The following is a 16,085-nucleotide window of genomic DNA, read 5'->3' as shown; positions in this document are numbered from 1 at the left end:
CTCTTTCTCCAGGGGGGCCGATGGGCCCAGCACCACCAGGCTCTCCACGGGCACCTCTTTTGCCTTCTTCACCAGCAGGACCAGGGGCTCCCTGGGGGCCGGCAGGGCCCTGAAAACCAACACAAAGGAGAAACAGGGTGAGCCCTCACCTGGCCCTGTGCAAGCACCGACCAGCGCGTGGAGAAAGTGGCCTTGATCATTGTCTCGGGGCTGGGGGACTCGGGAAGGGAGGCCATAAAGGATCATCGTGGAAGAGCAGAAGTGGCCCAGGGGAGACAGAGGGTGTATCGTTCAAACTGTTCACAGTGGCCAAGTCAAAGACAAGAGCTGCAGCAGCAACTCTGTTACATGCCTTCCTCTGGGCACAGCCTGAGAGGTCCCAGGTGCAGGACGGGGCTACAGAGGTGGTGGGCAGGGGGTGGGGGATGGCCCTGGGTCCCCCCCTCCCCCCCCCCCCCCCCCCCTGCCGAGAGCAGCAGTGTGGAAAGACAAGGACTGGTGGGCAGATACTCACAGTTTCTCCCTTGGGGCCTTGTTCGCCTTTGAAGCCAGCAATACCAGGCTCACCCTTGACAGAGAGAGAGGCAGGTTCACCCTGGGTTCTCCCCGTGGACCCTGCCCCCACCTCCAGAAACCCTTAAAGGTGCCCACCCAAGGACACCAGGGTGTGTGCGGGAAGGAGGGAGGGTGGGGCTTGACTGCAGGGTGTCAGTGGGACTTGGGGTTCACTCCAGGCTCTTACCGTCTGACCTTTCGGGCCCAAAGGACCAGTTGCACCTTGAGGGCCAGGAGGACCCCGGGGCCCAGGGAAGCCGGGAGCACCAGCAATGCCAGGAGCACCCTGTCAGTGTGAGCAGAAGAGAGAGGCATCAGGAGAGGATGTGAGGGGGGACCAACCCCACCTGAAGGAGCCAAGTCCAAAGGCAACACTCACAGCAGATCCTTTGGCTCCAGGAATTCCATCTGTTCCAGGGTTGCCCTGAAAAGGGGACATGGTCACCATAAAATAAGCAGCAAAGCATAACCCCAGCCTTCCCAACCCTCCCAGGCCGCAGGTCCCGGGCTGGGCCAGCAGCTGCCCTTTCCAGGCACCGTCCTGCTGATGCTGCAAGGACCGGATGGGAGGTGGGGGTGGGGGACAAGCATCGGGTCAGAGTGAAAGTTTCCCTCACAGCGAAGCAGAGTCAAGTGTCAGGGCCACAGACCCCAGGCCCTTCGGGCCAAAGAGAGGCTGCACTTACAGAGGCACCAGCCGGCCCAGGGGACCCAGGAGTGCCAGGTTCACCGCGAGGACCTTGAGCGCCTTCAGGACCACGAGCACCGGTGGGACCAGCTTCACCCTGGGAGAGACGGAGGGATGGGATGAGAAGACAGGGGGCACGGGCCTCTCGAGGACCAGCAACAGTTTAGGGCCAGCTGTAGGTCTGCACCAAAAGCTGAGCCAGCCATGTGCATCCACCCTGCACTCGAGTACGCGGGGCCACCTGACCGAGCTCGCTGGCCTGGTGCCTTCCTCCCCCTGCCTCCTTCTCCTCTCCCCTGGAATCTATGAACCACCAGAAGCAAATGCACGGTTACAGGCTACAGCAATGGGCGCCGTGGGGGTCCCATCAGCACCCACGGGAAAGCCTGTGCCGGGGGTCCCGCCACCCCAGTGTGGTGGGATGATGGAGGCAAGGCTAAGACTGGCAGGTACCTCTATCTCCCCCCTCCACCTATTTTTCTCGGTTACTGAGGGGACGGAGGCCCTGGGCCATGGCAGCTGAGGGCACTGCTCCACTGGTACCGGCTGATGTGAGGACACCGCTCGCTCGCTACCCCAGGCCGGCCGTTAGAATTGAGCCAGAATGCCAGGGCCAATGCGAGCTAGGACAGTGCCCACTCTGCTCTTCCCTGCTCTGACTACGGTCCAGTTCTCCCTGGCTTCTGGTAGTCCCCACCCCCGAAATGGCTTCTGCTTTTACTTTCATTTTTTCCTCAAAGCTGCAGCTGGTGCGGTCTGGGCTCTGGCAGGCAGTCCCTGGGGAGGGCTGCTGACCTGCAGGCAAGGCAGGGCCTCCTCGGGTTTCTTCTCAGAACATTCTTGCTCACTTTTGTAATTATTATTTTCTAAAAGTCAGGCCCCCTCACCTTCCGCTGTCCCTCTTCACAATGGGTCTCCTTCACGGGGCTCCCAGGGCCTCAGACACTGTCTGGTTGCCATGGAAACCCCCACGAGCTAAAAGCAACCTGATGCCAGTGACCACAGGGAGGCTCCTTATTCATCTCCTGCTGGTGACAGGGAGAATTCCCAGGGACGTGTGCACTGGAATCCCTGCTGTGCCATCGGGCCTTTCCCTGCACTGGCTGGCCTTCCACTGGCCTCTATTAATTCTCAGAAGGACTCAATTCTCAGGGCTCGGAAGAGCCAAGCCCCTGATGAAGCCGGGAGAGGGGAGCATGGAACCGGCTCCCTGCCCCTGTCCATGTCCCTCCAACTCTCTTCTGGGTCCAGAGCTGGATGAGCTTTGCCTTCTTCCCTTCCATCCCTGGTCTTCTGCTCCCTCCCAGGTCTCCAGCATCTCTCCACCTTTCTTGGCCTTCCCCTCTCTGAAGCTGTAACTGTAGTACCTCTAGCCCCTTATCTTTCCATCTCACGCTCCCTTCTAGCTGGTGACTCTGCAAAAACACCTGGCTCTTTTCCTTGGAGAGCAGCGGCGGGGTGGGAGACATTCCTCAGAAAGGAAGGAGATAGTCCAGGGGGCAATCAGCAAAGGACGTGGGGAAAGGGGTTCCCGACTCTACCAGCAGGGTACTCACCTTGGCACCGGGAGCCCCAGGGAAGCCAGGACCGCCAGCAGGACCCACGGGACCCTGGAGGAAGGAAGGGGGTACAGAGGTGAATCCTGTGTCTGGGCGGAATCTCTGCAGACCCCAGAGTGAGCGACCCCCACACTTCCCACGCCTTCCCACCTTTGAGGCTAAAAAGTCCCTGGATGAAACCTGTCCCCACTGCCAGTGCCCCCAGGCCTGGCTTCAGAGGCAAAGCAAGACTCTGCTAAGAAGCAGACACCTCCCAGCTCTCTCTCTATCTAGCCCTCCTCAAAAAACTGCTGAAAAGTTGCTGAGAAAAACAAACCATGGCTTTAAAGCTTGTTATCAACAAGCTCGAGCACCTTGATGATTCCTCCTCCTCCAGGAGAAGGCTATGCTTACACCAAACAGCACTGAGCCTCACCGGGCTGCTGAAGGGGCCTCAGGAAATGAACTTACAGGAGGAAATGAACTTACCGGAGGCCCTGCAGGGCCTGGTTGACCATCATTGCCCCGGGCACCCTGTGAGCAAGGAGAAGGAAGCAGACATTGTGAGAAGTGCCACCTCGGTCCCTCCCTGCCCACAGCCCACCCACACGGACACTGGGGGCATCGCTGTGCCTGGGTGTCCCAGGGCTGAGCATGAGGCTGGCGAGTGACGAGGTGGGAGCCTCGGACAGAGGAGAGGCCTGGGCTGGGCATGAGCAAAGGGGAACTGTGGGAAAGCCCCATGGGAGGGAGCAGCCCTGGCACCCCTCCATGGTGGCTGTGTGAATGAGTACTTGGGGGGGGGAGGGGGGGACTGCTTCAGAGAGCTCATTCTCAGCTTCAATAAAACTTGGGTGATTGGCTAGCTGTTCCATTGTTTCTTTTCCATTGATTTTTTAGAGAAAGTGGAAGGGAGGGAGGGGGAGAGAGAAACATCCATGTGAGAGAGACACATTGATTGGTGATTACTTGCCTCCTGAATGGGCCCCAACTCAGAGGGGAAGGAGGAGGGAATGAACCAGGTAAGTGGCCTTGACCAGGAATTGAACCCTTGGCCCTTCAATGCGCAGGCTGAGGCTCTAGCAAGGAGCCATGCCAGCCAGGGCCCCATCATTTCTTAAACTTCAGTGTCGATCTCAAATATCCCCACTTTCAAGGCCAAGTTACCATTTAAAGATTCAGAGAACCGAGCCAAAGGAAAATAAAACAACCGAGGAGCAACCTTGACTGGGATCCTCCCACCCACCTGCTCATAGCAGGCAGGCTTCCCGGCTTGGTGAGCCTCCCTTGAAGCCTTGGTCAAGGCCTCCCCGGGGTTGACTCCAACTGCCTCTGTTCTCTGGCCCCTCCCTACCTGCTCCTAAGGACACTAAGATGCTCACAGGGTGTCTGCCCAGGAAGAAGCTCCATGATGGGGACAAGGTACCAGCACAGCCCAAGGACCACATCCGAGCTCGCGCCCCCGAGGCTCCTTTACACAGACAGGCAAGGCTGTGGCTCCCTCTCTCTCTAGGACCTGCACTTTGAGGGTTTTTCCCCGGGTTGGTGGTGAGCACCCCTCGGTTTATCTTTCAAGGACCTGCAGGGCCCAGGGAACTTTCACCCAAACTCCAGGCCCCGTTAGGCTAGGCTGGGCTGGGCCCAGCACCTGGTCCTTGGCAGGAGACTAGGGGGGCTGAAGGCAACCTTTCCCCGCCCACCGGCCTCTGCCTCTCTGCGGAAGCTGCAGAAGCAGGATGCTTTAGGGGGAGCTCATGTTTTAAATAAGACTCAACTCTTCTTCCTGGCTGTGCTCCATTTCTCCCGACTGGCATTAAGCAGGAAAGCAAGGGAAGACTTACAAAAATGTCAGAGGGAACATAAAGCCTCAGCATTGGCCAGAGTGCCTTCTGGGCTGCCCTGGCTGCTTCTGGAAGCTCTGGGGCACCCTCCTGCCAGGGCTCGGCCAAAGGAGAGGCCCGGGCTGGGCATGAGCAGAGGGGAGCTGTGGTGAGGCTCCAAGAGGCCAGAGCTGGGGTGGCCTCCGAAGTTCTCCCTGCAGCAAGCCCGGGGGGGAAGACACAGTCTGGCCCAAAGGGGGGGGCATGTGACTACAGCAGGCAGAGGCCAACCCAGCCCAGTCCCTGGCCCAGCCTTGCCGCCAGGCCTGCACGTGGAGCTATGTGACGTTGTTAACCTTCCACGCCAAATCCTATGCACACCCTGCCGGCTTGACTTCCGTGGGGGCCAGAACCAGAAAGGTGGACCAAGGAGCAGGGCCCACTGTGCCCAGGAAGGAGGGAAAACAGGGCAGGGAATGCAGCTTGTCTTTGCCCCACACAGGGGCAGCCACCGTGGCTCTGGGCCTGGCCAGGAAGCCACAAGCCAGGCCCTGCTAATCTGAAGGAACAGCGGTGTTTCTTGGCAGGCTCAGCGCTCTCTAATCCCCTCACACAAAGCGACCCTGGACAAGGCACTTCAGCAGCTCTGGGTGACAAATGGGGGTCGTGGCTGCCGGTTACTCCACTGATCTGCTTTTGAGAGCAATTTCTGCCAAACTGATATATTATCTGGAAAGCAGCACAACTGGGTGAAGCTGGTTTACTTTGGCCAGCCCTGCGCAGACCGGTGAGGAGGGGCCACAGTGCGTGGGTGGCCGGGGCATGAAGTCAACAGAAAGCATAATCTTTCTTAAACACGGCTTTCATCGCACCACTCGCCTGACTGAGCGCCTACAAGGGCTCTCTACTGCCACGGGATCAGCGCTAAGCACCTGCACCCTCCGGCTGCAAATCCCCTCGCTTCTCCTCGCCCCCGTTTACAAGAGGCCACCAAAGTCTGAGGCTGCCACGCATCGTCTTAAGCTATGTAACCTTTCTGTGCCTCGGTTTCTTCTTCTCTAAAATGGGGAGAAGAATAGAATCCACTCACAGGATCTGGGGGAGGATTAATGAGGCACGCATGTGAGGCATTGCACAGAGGAGGTGCCCGGGAAACGGTGGCCCGGCCGCTGGTGTTATGTCACAGTAACAGCAGCAGCAGAGTCCTGGGTAAAGGCTCTGTCAGGTGATACTAGACGGCTATGCTTTCTAGGGCATCATCTGAGTTAACCCAGAGAACAAAAAGTCGCACGGCACTGTAGCCAGTTTAATTCTGTCCGTAAATTCAAACTGGATTGGCCGGGGAGTGGGTATGTGCTGTTGAGGGGATCGCCCGAATAATCCAGACTGGTTAAGAGAGAGTCCTGTCCTCGCCACCACCTTCCCAGAGCCCACCCCCTGCTCCAAGGGAGCAGACCCAGCCTGGGAATTTGCGATGGCAGATCGGAGTGACCCCCGAGGGATGATGGTACTCTACACCTCACAGGGTCGTTCTGAGAGTCAAGTGAGTAACTCTATGTGAAAGTGCCTCGTCAACTCTAAAGTGCGGAGCAAATGGTGGCTTTGGGCCTTGTCAATCACTTACCACGGCGCCTGCAGGGCCAGTCCGTCCTCTCTCACCAGGCAGACCACGGGGACCCTGGAACACACACCAGGACAGCACAGCATGAGTTGACTCAACAACACTATGGGCCATCACTTCTCCTGCAGGCCCTTCCCAGCCACCACGGGGAGGAAGCACGCAGGCGCCCGGCAGGCAAAGGTGCACACGCCTCCGCCTCCCCGCCTCCCCGCCTCCCCGCCTCCCCGCCTCCCCGCCTCCCCGCCTCCACCAGGAGTCTAGCAGCCTCCCCACCTCCCCGCCTCCACCAGGAGTCTAGCACACCAAAGGTCTGTCTGCCGGAGGAACATGCAGGCGCTCCTGTTACTGACCAGGATCCTGGTTACAGGCACAACTGGCCTCCTAAACAGAATGCTTAGAACTGCAAGCACACAAAGTGTGTTAGGCTATTTCAAGGAAAAGTTAGTGGAGCCTTGACCAAATCGTCTATTGAATGCATTTTGCTTTTTGCTCAGAATGTAGATCAGTCTACAAAGTTGAATGTCTACTTTGCACAAAGGAAACACTGTTGTGTATGGAGGGGCCTCTGCTGGGCTGGAGGGGGTGTCTGAGTGTCTGGGGCCCTGCACGGGGGATGCTCATACTCACCATGGGGCCTGGAGAACCATTCTCACCAGGGGAGCCACTCTCGCCCTGGAAAAAAGATGAACACAGTCAGTGACTGGGACCCCACTGCCCCCTCGCCCCCAGAAAACTCCCAAGGAAGAGGCGGAAAGCTCTGGTCCTCGCCTCGCACTGATACCCCCCAGCCTCAGCTCTGTGAGGGACAACCCCCGAGCACTCTTTGTCCATCAGGAACAGGACTGGGTGCCCCCACCCAAAGCTGTCCTGACGTCCTGACTCCACCAGCTCAACAGCGTCTCCTTGACTGGGAAGCAAGACTCCCTTCACCTCCCTGCGTGCCCTGTCCCAGGCGCTTCCTGGTCCTCACCTTCACACCCGGGGCACCAGCTTCGCCCTTAGCACCATCCAGGCCTGGGTAACCCTGGGGACAAGAGAAAACGTCGGTCACGCTGCTGGGGAGCCCGGATAGGAAGAAATACACAGGCCCCCACATGCTCTTCTCTCCCCCAGGGCAACCCCTTCCTTCCAACCCCCTCACCCATGATACTTACTCTGTGACCTTTGACACCAGGAAGTCCTGGGGTTCCTGGGAAGCCGCGAGCACCCTGAAACCCAAAGAGGAGATGTCAGGGCACAGAGCAGAAGGGCCCGGTGAAGGCTGCCCGAGCTGCTAGACAGCGTTTAGAGCCACTGCCTCAACTGCCAGGGAGCAGGGGAGAAGCCCAGCACTTAGACATTCTTTCAGAAAATCCCAGAACCCCCTCACCTGCCTCACCCTGTCTCATGCAAAGTAGGTAGAAACAACAGCTGCCCGGCCTCCCCTGAGGACCCATGTTAGGATCATAGGCATGATCATCAGCATGAAGGTGTGATACATGTGGGATGGTTGGAATTTCATTTTGGAAGTGAGCTAACTGAGCTGGATGAGCAAAAAGGGAGGTTTGAGGCTGGGAGAGGTGGGGCTTTACCTGAGGGCCGGGAGGGCCTCTTTCACCAGATTTTCCAGGCTTTCCAGCTTCGCCCTGCAGGAAGAGATGCACCTCAGCTGCTTCCGAGACACGGTGGCATGACGGGCACAGTCCAGACAGCGTCTCTCCTCTCAGCCCTCCATGCCTTCACCCGCCTGCTGGCCCATCTCCCTCACCTCCTTCACTTTCCAGACTTTCCTAAAGGCCTTTCCCAGGTCACAGGATTCTTGGGGACAGCTACGTGTTGGGTGGGCAAGCTCCTCCATCCCTACCAGTCTCCACTTCCCCTGGGGGCTCTCTCTCTGCTCTTCGGAGCTCTGCTGGCAGGGCTCGCTCCCTAACCTGGGGAGACTTGGCTCTCTAATGCCAATCGTAAGCATTGCTCGAGTGCCACCTCTGTCTCTTTACTTCTTTTGCATCCTTTGTAGACATCCTGACTCGGGCTGACTAGTCCGAACTCATTTACAATTAAGATAATGCTGGGTTGCTGAACGTTTCTTTCTTTGTTTTTTCTTCTCTGTATCTTTTCCCCTGGTATTCTCCCTCTCCCTTCTCTTGTTTCTCCATTTCCCTTCCTGGAGCTAATGATGTTTTAATTATTTCCCTTCCCAGTGAGTCCACAGCAGTCCCTGGAGCACTTGAAAGCTAAGTTGCAAGCAGGAGTGTAGACAGCAGACAGGGTCCCAGACTCTGACTGACCAGTCTCACCCTTTCAGATGCCCCCACCCGGGGCCAAGCCCATTACTGCCCAGCACACACCCTCCAGGCCTTTCACAGAGGCAGCCAGCCACTCAGGAATACTCACATCGTCACCAGGCTTTCCAGGGGGGCCCGGAGGACCACGGGGACCCATGGGACCCTGCAAAGGAAGAGCGTTTAAAAGGTAGTTGAAGGGGGAAGACACCGAATCAGTGGACAAAGCTTTGAGACTGTAGTTTTGGAAGCTAGTTCCCCTCTAAGGAAGGGAGATAGGAAAACCTTGCTTTGTGCTAAGAGAGAGCAAAGGTGCAGGGCAGATCCCAGTGGGAGGCAGCAGACAGCTAGGCCAGCGATGGGCCAAAGTGGGCAGCTAGGAGAGGGTCCCTGGTGGTCCCTGGCATATTGGTTCTCTGTCAGAGTCCCTCATAGCTAAGAAGTGACATCTGGATCTCCTCTGCGCCCTACACTGTGGGAAAGCCCAGGGCAGAGTGTGGGAAGGGGCGCTGACAGGACTGGGGTCTGAGGGGTACATCTTGGAAACTCCCCAGGAGGAGGGCCCACGTTGGTACTCACAGAGACGCCGGGTTCCCCGGGTTCACCAGGGTTGCCTTGAAATCCTTGAGGTCCCTAAAAAGTAACATGAGAACCCAAGGTTGACCCCCACACATGGACAGAGGGCTTGAAAGCAGCTGCGCTGTCCCCGAGAAGAAAAGACCCAGACTTACGGGAGCACCAGCAGGGCCTGGAGGTCCTCGCGGTCCCATGGGGCCCTGCATTGGGACAGAAAACGAGGAGGTTCACTGGAATTGCTTCCCCAGAGGCCTCCAGGGTGCCACCTCCTTCCGGCCAGCAGCCCAGACAAAGGACAAGGAGCTACTCTGTGGGCAGGGGGCCTCCAGTGGCTGCTCCCTCTCATTTCCCACTCCCCACGCAACGATCCATTTTTATTTATAGGCACCATTTGGACAGAAAAGCTGGCCTCGCTTTCTCCTGGACAGCAGCCATGTTTACTAAAGTCTGAGTTTCATTTAGCCTGTGCCAAGTCGGAGCTGCAGGGCTGAGATTTCCTGCTGGAAGTCTTGTGGATGCGGAGAACAGTGGCTGCTGTCTGCATTCTTCAGTTCTCATTCCAAAAGCAATAGCAACTGGCCTTCTAACAGATCGGCCTATATGCATCTCTCCATCCCCATTCTGCTGAGCTGCCCCCGCACATCATTAAAACTGGCATCCATGGCCATTAAACACCAAATGCTTTGGGCTAACTAAATGGGAGGTTACATAACGGATGGAGAAGAGCAGCTCTAAGCAATTATCTGAAAAGTGAGGTTGACAGAGCCTCTGGCTCTGCTAATGGCTGCCCCCTGCCATTTTGGCTGCAAAGAACTGGTGTCTTCTCTTACCATTGGTCCTTGCATTACTCCCATCTGGGCGCCACCAGCCTTCTCATCAAATCCTCCAGCCATCTGGGCAGCAAAGTTCTGCAAATAAACCCAACAACATTAGGAGCTTGAGTGGCCCTAGGTTTTTCCTACTCGGCTAAGTAAACTATCTCTGGGTAGAAAAACCTATTTAGATAAACTCTTAATTGTTGGAGATTAACCTAGCATTGATCAGGTTCCTGAAAAACATTTTGGAAATGTGATTGTAGATGACAGTGGCATAATAATTTTCCTGGAAGATTAAGTGTTATTTGGAAGAGTATTAGTTATTTGCATTTCATTTGATAAAATTATTATTTTTAATTCTAAAACATTAAATATGTTAACATATATTGAAAAATATGACTACAACTTCACTTTTAAAAGTCCCCCCCCCCCCCCAGACTTTAATGCCCAGCAAAAGACTAAAATCAAGGTCTTGAAATATTTTAGGAAGGGATGTAGTAGGCGTCGGTGAGTTTAAAGTTTAAACATTTAAAACATAGCAAACATCAAAATGGCAAACCTGAAAAAACTGGGCAATAATATAATTTGTTGATTGGTTTGATTCCAAAACGACTTTAGCCACACACCTTCCCTCAGTGGGGCTCTTTCATGAGAATGAATAGTTGCTTGGAATGTACTTGGCAGGGACCGAGAATAAATGTCTTCCAAGGACAGTGGTCACTCTTCTTCCAGGGAAGTACAAGCGCCCAGTCATCCTCTCCCCCCACCCCCACACCCACTCCCAAGAATTGACCACACAGTACAGACGCCAGGGAGCCAGGTAACTGGAGACTTTCTTTGCAGAAACCCAGTGAGTGAAAAAAGTCAACCCTTAGTGCCACAGTCTCATGCCTAATATGTGATTCCACTAAATTACAGGCCTGGGGGCGAGGCCCATGGGCAGGCTGTGTACACACTGTTGGCATCCCTGGGAGCCAGCCAGGTAGGTGTGAGTAGCAATTTAGAAGCCACATTTCTGGAGGGACATCCTAAAGAAAGGGGACATAAGGATACTTACTCCACCAAGGCCAGGGGGACCAGGGGGGCCAGGAGGGCCAGGGGGGCCAGGATTTCCAGGGGTCCCAGGCTCTCCATCTCTGCCACGAGGTCCAGGGGCACCCTTGGCAGAAAGAAAAAAAGGCACCCATGTGAAGCAGTGTTAGTGCAAGAGCCATCTGTCCACTGGCTGCCCTTGAGGTGGTGGTCAGGCACGTAGGGGGCCTTAGAGGGCGGGCAGCATTGTTTCTCTACTCACTTTTTCACCTTTGTCGCCACGATCACCTCTGGGTCCTTGTTCACCGGCAGGTCCCTGAAGGTGAAGAAATGTTGAGATCACAGCAAGACCAGCGCCTGCAGATCAGTAACTCGAGGAATGGGCAGAGGAATGGCTTTCTCCCTGTCTTACCTGAGGCCCAGGGGGTCCTTTGGGTCCTACAATCTGTGAGAGAGAGACCCACAGAACGGCAAGTTAGAGGGGACCACAAGAAAATGACCCAGTGAGAGCAACAGAAGCCACGTGGTGTGAGAATAATCTCTACTTACATCCTTGATGTCTCCAGGTTCTCCTTTCTGTCCCTAAAACATGACACAGTCTCAGGTTAGAGCCGAGCAAGCCCACCAAGCCCCAAACACAACATCCTGCCCAACGTGCCCTCTGAAACAGACCTCTGCAGACATCTAAGAAGTGACAGGCTGCATGAGCAATAGCATTGCTTCTGAAGAAGGAACTAGCAAGGCCAATGTAAAAAAGAAGAAAGCCTCACCTTTGGTCCTGGTTGCCCTGCAAGTGGGAAAAAATAGAGAAGGAGAATGTAAGACTTGTGAGAGAGAGAAGTACGAGCTCTTGTCACTCAAACACTCTTTAAGGAATCAAACCCAAAGAGGGACACAACCAAGGAAGGAGGCAGCTTCCTGTTCCTCCACTGAACCCTTTGATGGGTGTTAGAGTTACTGAGGTCCTGGGGTTGCTGAGGTCCCATGAGGAACAGAGATGACCCAGACTTTGTTATTCCAAAAGCAGCCAGCATGCAAGGGGATGGAGCGGGGCCAGTGGAAAGAGAAAACAAAGAGCTCAAGATCTAAGCCGCCACCCAGAAAGCCCCGAAAGCAGCAGGTTCAGTCTCTTCTTTCCCCCACCAAGTCAGAAGCTCTTCCCGCACAAGCCCCCCCAGAGGAAGTTAGGTAGTTAAAAAGGTCTTACATTCAGGCTGGGTCTCCTTGAAGCAAGCACAGAAGACAAAAACAGCAGGGCATAGGCGTTATAAAGGACCTTGCAGCCAGTGCCACCCCAAACCAGTGACCTCTTGCCCTTTGTAACAGCAACAATAAAGGCAACCAACACTGTACTCAGAGGCCCCCTCAGAAACGACCTGGGAATCCGGACCCTACAAGCAGCTTCCCCAAGCAGCTCCCCAGGGCTGGTGCAGTGTTAAGGAAAGGCCACCTCTCACTTCCTTTCAACTTCTCCTCCACCTGAACAGAAGGGGACCAGTGAGGCCACCCACGAGGCCTAGGCATGGGTCCCCGTCCCTCTGCAGGGAGACAGGGCAGGTAATTGAGTGCTGGGGAGGTCACCTGCACACACATCATCCGCCAGCACTGATTCCAGCTGGGAGTCAACTGCCCACCAGAGTGCAGGCACAGGACGCAGCCCCAGCCCCGTCTCCACCCTCACCACTCGGACTCCCAGAGCCCAGCTGCTCCTTCTCTTGCTAATGTGCTTCTGAACTGGCAGTCCACTCCAAGAGGCAGAAACAAAAGGAATCTGCCATCCGTGTTCCCACCTCAAAGACGGAGGCTGCCCTCTGTCTCCCGCGGCCAGCAGAGGCTTCTCCTCACTGAAGACCCTCTCTTTAGAGGCCTCCTACGGAGAAGGAGGAATTCATCTGGGGCTTGGCCAGATGGGCTGTTCGAGCTCCACTGTGGCTCTAATAACGTGCAGGGACATTCCAGAGGCACTTTGTGGAATCACACCTGTCCTTCCACGTGTCTGGGAAGCATATATTCAGGAGGTAAGGAAGGACCCTCTAATGCTGGAGGCTCACTCGAGTTTCAACCTGCAAGTGAGAAGTGGCCTTTCCTTTCAGCCTCAGCCGCTGGGGCCCCATGGATCACCAGCATCCATGGGCAGGCAGTTGCTGCACCTGCAAGTAATTTATTTATGTGGAACGGGAAATAAATAAATTACGACCACTGGCAGTGGCGAGGTCAGTTGAGCAGATGGGGCAGCACTCTCCGAAGGGGGTCTCGGGGCTGAGGCAGTCTTTCATGTCTTCACAGATTATGTCGTCGCAGAGGACGGTCCCAGTGTCACAGACACAGATCCGGCAGGGCTCGGGCTTCCACACATCCTTATCATTATACCTCTGCCCATCCTGCACACAGCTGCCAGCCTTCTCTGCACCAAGGGTGGAGCAGGAGAAGCAAAGAGCGAAGGGAAGGAGGGGGTGGGAGTCAGAAGAGAAAAAGAGAAAGAGGTTGCAGTCAACTTGACATCATTCAAATGCTGAAGCATGTGGCCTCGGGCCACCCAAACATAATGAACTTGAAAACTGTTTTTTCTAAGGCATCATTCATTCTTCCATGTATTCAACAAGTATTTATTGCGTGCCTTGCACTATGCAGTCTATCCACCAGTGAAAATCCGGAGCCAGCAATGAAAGCGGGAGTGGCAATAGTGTACTGACTGTGCAGGACTATCTTCTCTTCCTGCCTCTAGCATGAGACCTGATGGGGGGGGGGGGGGGGGCGGGGCAGTGGCAAATTAGAGTGGGAGCAGGACGAGATGAGACTCCGAATGGGAACTCAAAGACTGTACAGGTAGATGAGAGGGGGAAAGGGAGACACCCTCCACCCAGCACGGAACAGAGGCCTTCTTTTTCTGCCTTCCCCTCGGAATGTCGGGATTTGCTAAATATCACAGAGAGCTAATAGTCAGGAGACATGTAGAAAATTCTACCCACAAAAATTAGAATCTATAAACAGCCAGGTTCCCACTGTGGAAATGGGGCGGGGCAGCTGAAAGAAGGAGCTATTAGGATTAGGATCGTGTCCCATTCTTTAAACTATATTAGGATTAGGGCCAATTGGGGGAGGATAGGCCCATTCAAGCAATACACTTGGATCCAAGCCGGCTAATAAAATGTCGTGGGAGGCAGGCAGGGCCAAAGGGCTCCCAGGGCTGACCTCCTCTGTAGCCCTCTGTGGAGAGGCCCTGCCTCCATCCGTAGGCAACACCCCAATGTGCAGGGCAGGGGGCTTTGAATGCTGGGCCTGGGCTAAGATTAACCGGTGAGGGCCTGGCCTGGGCTAAGAATGCAGACCAGGAATGGGAGGGACTAGTCCCTTCCACAGCGTCCTGCCATCTGGCATCCACCCTGCAAATGAAACCTGTGCTGACAAGAGCGCTCAGAGAGCGCCAGGGGCTGAAGAGCCCGAACCACGCGCTAGGGAGCGCCCAGCGCTGTTTTTCTCATCAAAATCCCCAAAGCAATGGCAGCTGCAGGGGATGAATAATAGGAAAGAGCCACAAACCAGGTGGGCGGAGACCGAACCGGGCCTGCCCCCTGCTCTTTAAGCAGACTCTGAAAATCTAAAGATAAACCTCTCTTTTTTTTTTTTCTTTTCCACTAGAAGAAATCCTCTCCGCCTTTAGGCAAGACAATCAGGAGTGGGGGCGGGGGCAGGGGATATACAGAAGCCGCTGAGACACACCCACCCCTAAAACCGCTGGCACTGTCGAAAGCCCGCGGCGGGGACGGGGAAGAAGGAGAGGTTAATGGCCTCTGGTCCGGACTAAGGAAGAGCCCACTCTCACCTAAGAAGGCCCAGGATAGAAAGAGGGGGAAAGGCTGGCAGAGGGAGGTGCACCCCCAATGCGGATCGGATTTCGCTTGGGAAGGCTGCCGGGATGCGCGGGCGCAGGGGCGGGGCCCGGCCGCGCTGGGTGTGAGAGCCGCTGGGTGACTCTTTGTGGAGGCGGCTCTGGACACGGCTCGCCCACAGACACTGGGCGGGTGAAAAGTGGGATTAAATGACTGCCCCAGAAAGGAGCCAGCACCGTAACCAGATCCCCTAGGTGTGGACGGAGGAGCCCAGCACCACCATAATTGCAGTTCCAAACGGCTGCCGATAGCATCCCGGCGCGCCCGATCGGGTTCCGCTCATTACCGCAGCGCCGCATAAGTGATTCTTTGTAGCAGGCCAATTAAAAAGTTACCTCTTTCGGGGAACGGCTTCGCTCCGCCGCCGAATTGCGCAGGGCTGGAGTCCGGGAGGTGGCGGCGGGCGGGCACAGGGGGGCATTGTGGGAGAGGGTGTCGGGGAAATCCGAGGGAACCCACCGGACCTCGCCTCGCATGAATGGGGCTTTTCTCGAGCGCACACAGAGCCCGATTCACAGGTCTCCGCAAGGAACCAGTTTAAATAAATACGGGCAGCATTTCAGCCCCATCTGGAAGCCATCGCTGCCAATCTCCCAACGCAAACAAGCCTCACAAAGGAGGATTGAGGTCTCTCCCCCTCGCCGAGGAGCACTTTCGGAGGCGAGGGCTGTGAAATGCAGATGTGGGTCAAAGACGCCACCGCCAATAAGTTTCTCAAACTCTTGGAAAGATGGGAAGGAGGAGCGTGCCCGAGCTCCAGGTTTCTGACATTCCTGACGTCCACGCCGAACTGCGCCTTTCCCCACGTCAAATAGTTAGGTCCGCCGACCATAGGGGATGGGGGTATGGAGCTGGGATACTCCCGGGCGCAAAATCAGCCACTAGGATGCACTCTCCCTGCGGGGGGAGAAGCGGCGACTGGAAGAGCTGGGCCCAAGAAACTGTGGAATTCACTCCCTCTCGAGGAAGCGGCGGCGGTGAGAGAGCTCTGCCACTTAAGTGAGCGCCTCCAATACCAGGTGGAGAATCTGGGAATTATTTTACAGTCACCTAACTAATTCCTTTGTGCACTATAGCAGAGGTCAATCAAGAAAACAGCTTTGTGGGTGTGTTCATGTAAATTTAGGACAAAGTATAATCAGTCCTACATTTACATGACACCATATAGACACCGTATTCCAACAGGTGCCCCAGAGCGCACCGCCAGCCTATTAGCGCACCACACAACACCTGGCCAGGACCTCCTGCCCCAGGCTTCCTGCGGCTGCGCAGCGGGCTCCAGTCCT

The 16,085-nt window shown here is 55.7% G+C and overlaps 1 protein-coding gene across 1 annotated transcript in view; it reads right to left on the bottom strand.

Annotated features, from left to right (window-relative positions):
- The window catches only part of COL2A1 (collagen type II alpha 1 chain), a 30,522-nt gene that overhangs the window by 13,027 nt on the left and 1,410 nt on the right, over positions 1 to 16,085 (bottom strand). The window contains exons 2-23 of the mRNA XM_070407796.1: positions 13,107 to 13,313; positions 11,680 to 11,696; positions 11,459 to 11,491; positions 11,322 to 11,354; positions 11,172 to 11,225; positions 10,935 to 11,036; positions 9,893 to 9,970; positions 9,218 to 9,262; positions 9,066 to 9,119; positions 8,599 to 8,652; positions 7,794 to 7,847; positions 7,377 to 7,430; positions 7,193 to 7,246; positions 6,850 to 6,894; positions 6,226 to 6,279; positions 3,271 to 3,315; positions 2,800 to 2,853; positions 1,242 to 1,340; positions 935 to 979; positions 743 to 841; positions 515 to 568; positions 2 to 109 (exon numbers count right to left, since the gene is read on the bottom strand). Of these exons, the coding sequence (XP_070263897.1) occupies positions 2 to 109; positions 515 to 568; positions 743 to 841; positions 935 to 979; positions 1,242 to 1,340; positions 2,800 to 2,853; positions 3,271 to 3,315; positions 6,226 to 6,279; positions 6,850 to 6,894; positions 7,193 to 7,246; positions 7,377 to 7,430; positions 7,794 to 7,847; positions 8,599 to 8,652; positions 9,066 to 9,119; positions 9,218 to 9,262; positions 9,893 to 9,970; positions 10,935 to 11,036; positions 11,172 to 11,225; positions 11,322 to 11,354; positions 11,459 to 11,491; positions 11,680 to 11,696; positions 13,107 to 13,313 (1,442 nt within the window). The remainder of the gene's footprint in view (position 1; positions 110 to 514; positions 569 to 742; positions 842 to 934; positions 980 to 1,241; positions 1,341 to 2,799; positions 2,854 to 3,270; positions 3,316 to 6,225; positions 6,280 to 6,849; positions 6,895 to 7,192; positions 7,247 to 7,376; positions 7,431 to 7,793; positions 7,848 to 8,598; positions 8,653 to 9,065; positions 9,120 to 9,217; positions 9,263 to 9,892; positions 9,971 to 10,934; positions 11,037 to 11,171; positions 11,226 to 11,321; positions 11,355 to 11,458; positions 11,492 to 11,679; positions 11,697 to 13,106; positions 13,314 to 16,085) is intronic.

This window comes from Myotis yumanensis, unplaced genomic scaffold (assembly GCF_028538775.1).
Source record: "Myotis yumanensis isolate MYYU_CA2020_CCGP unplaced genomic scaffold, mMyoYum1.0.hap1 SCAF_3, whole genome shotgun sequence".
NCBI lineage: Eukaryota > Metazoa > Chordata > Mammalia > Chiroptera > Vespertilionidae > Myotis > Myotis yumanensis.
Note: the sequence above shows the minus strand (reverse complement) of the source record. Positions and strands in the feature narration are given on the sequence as shown.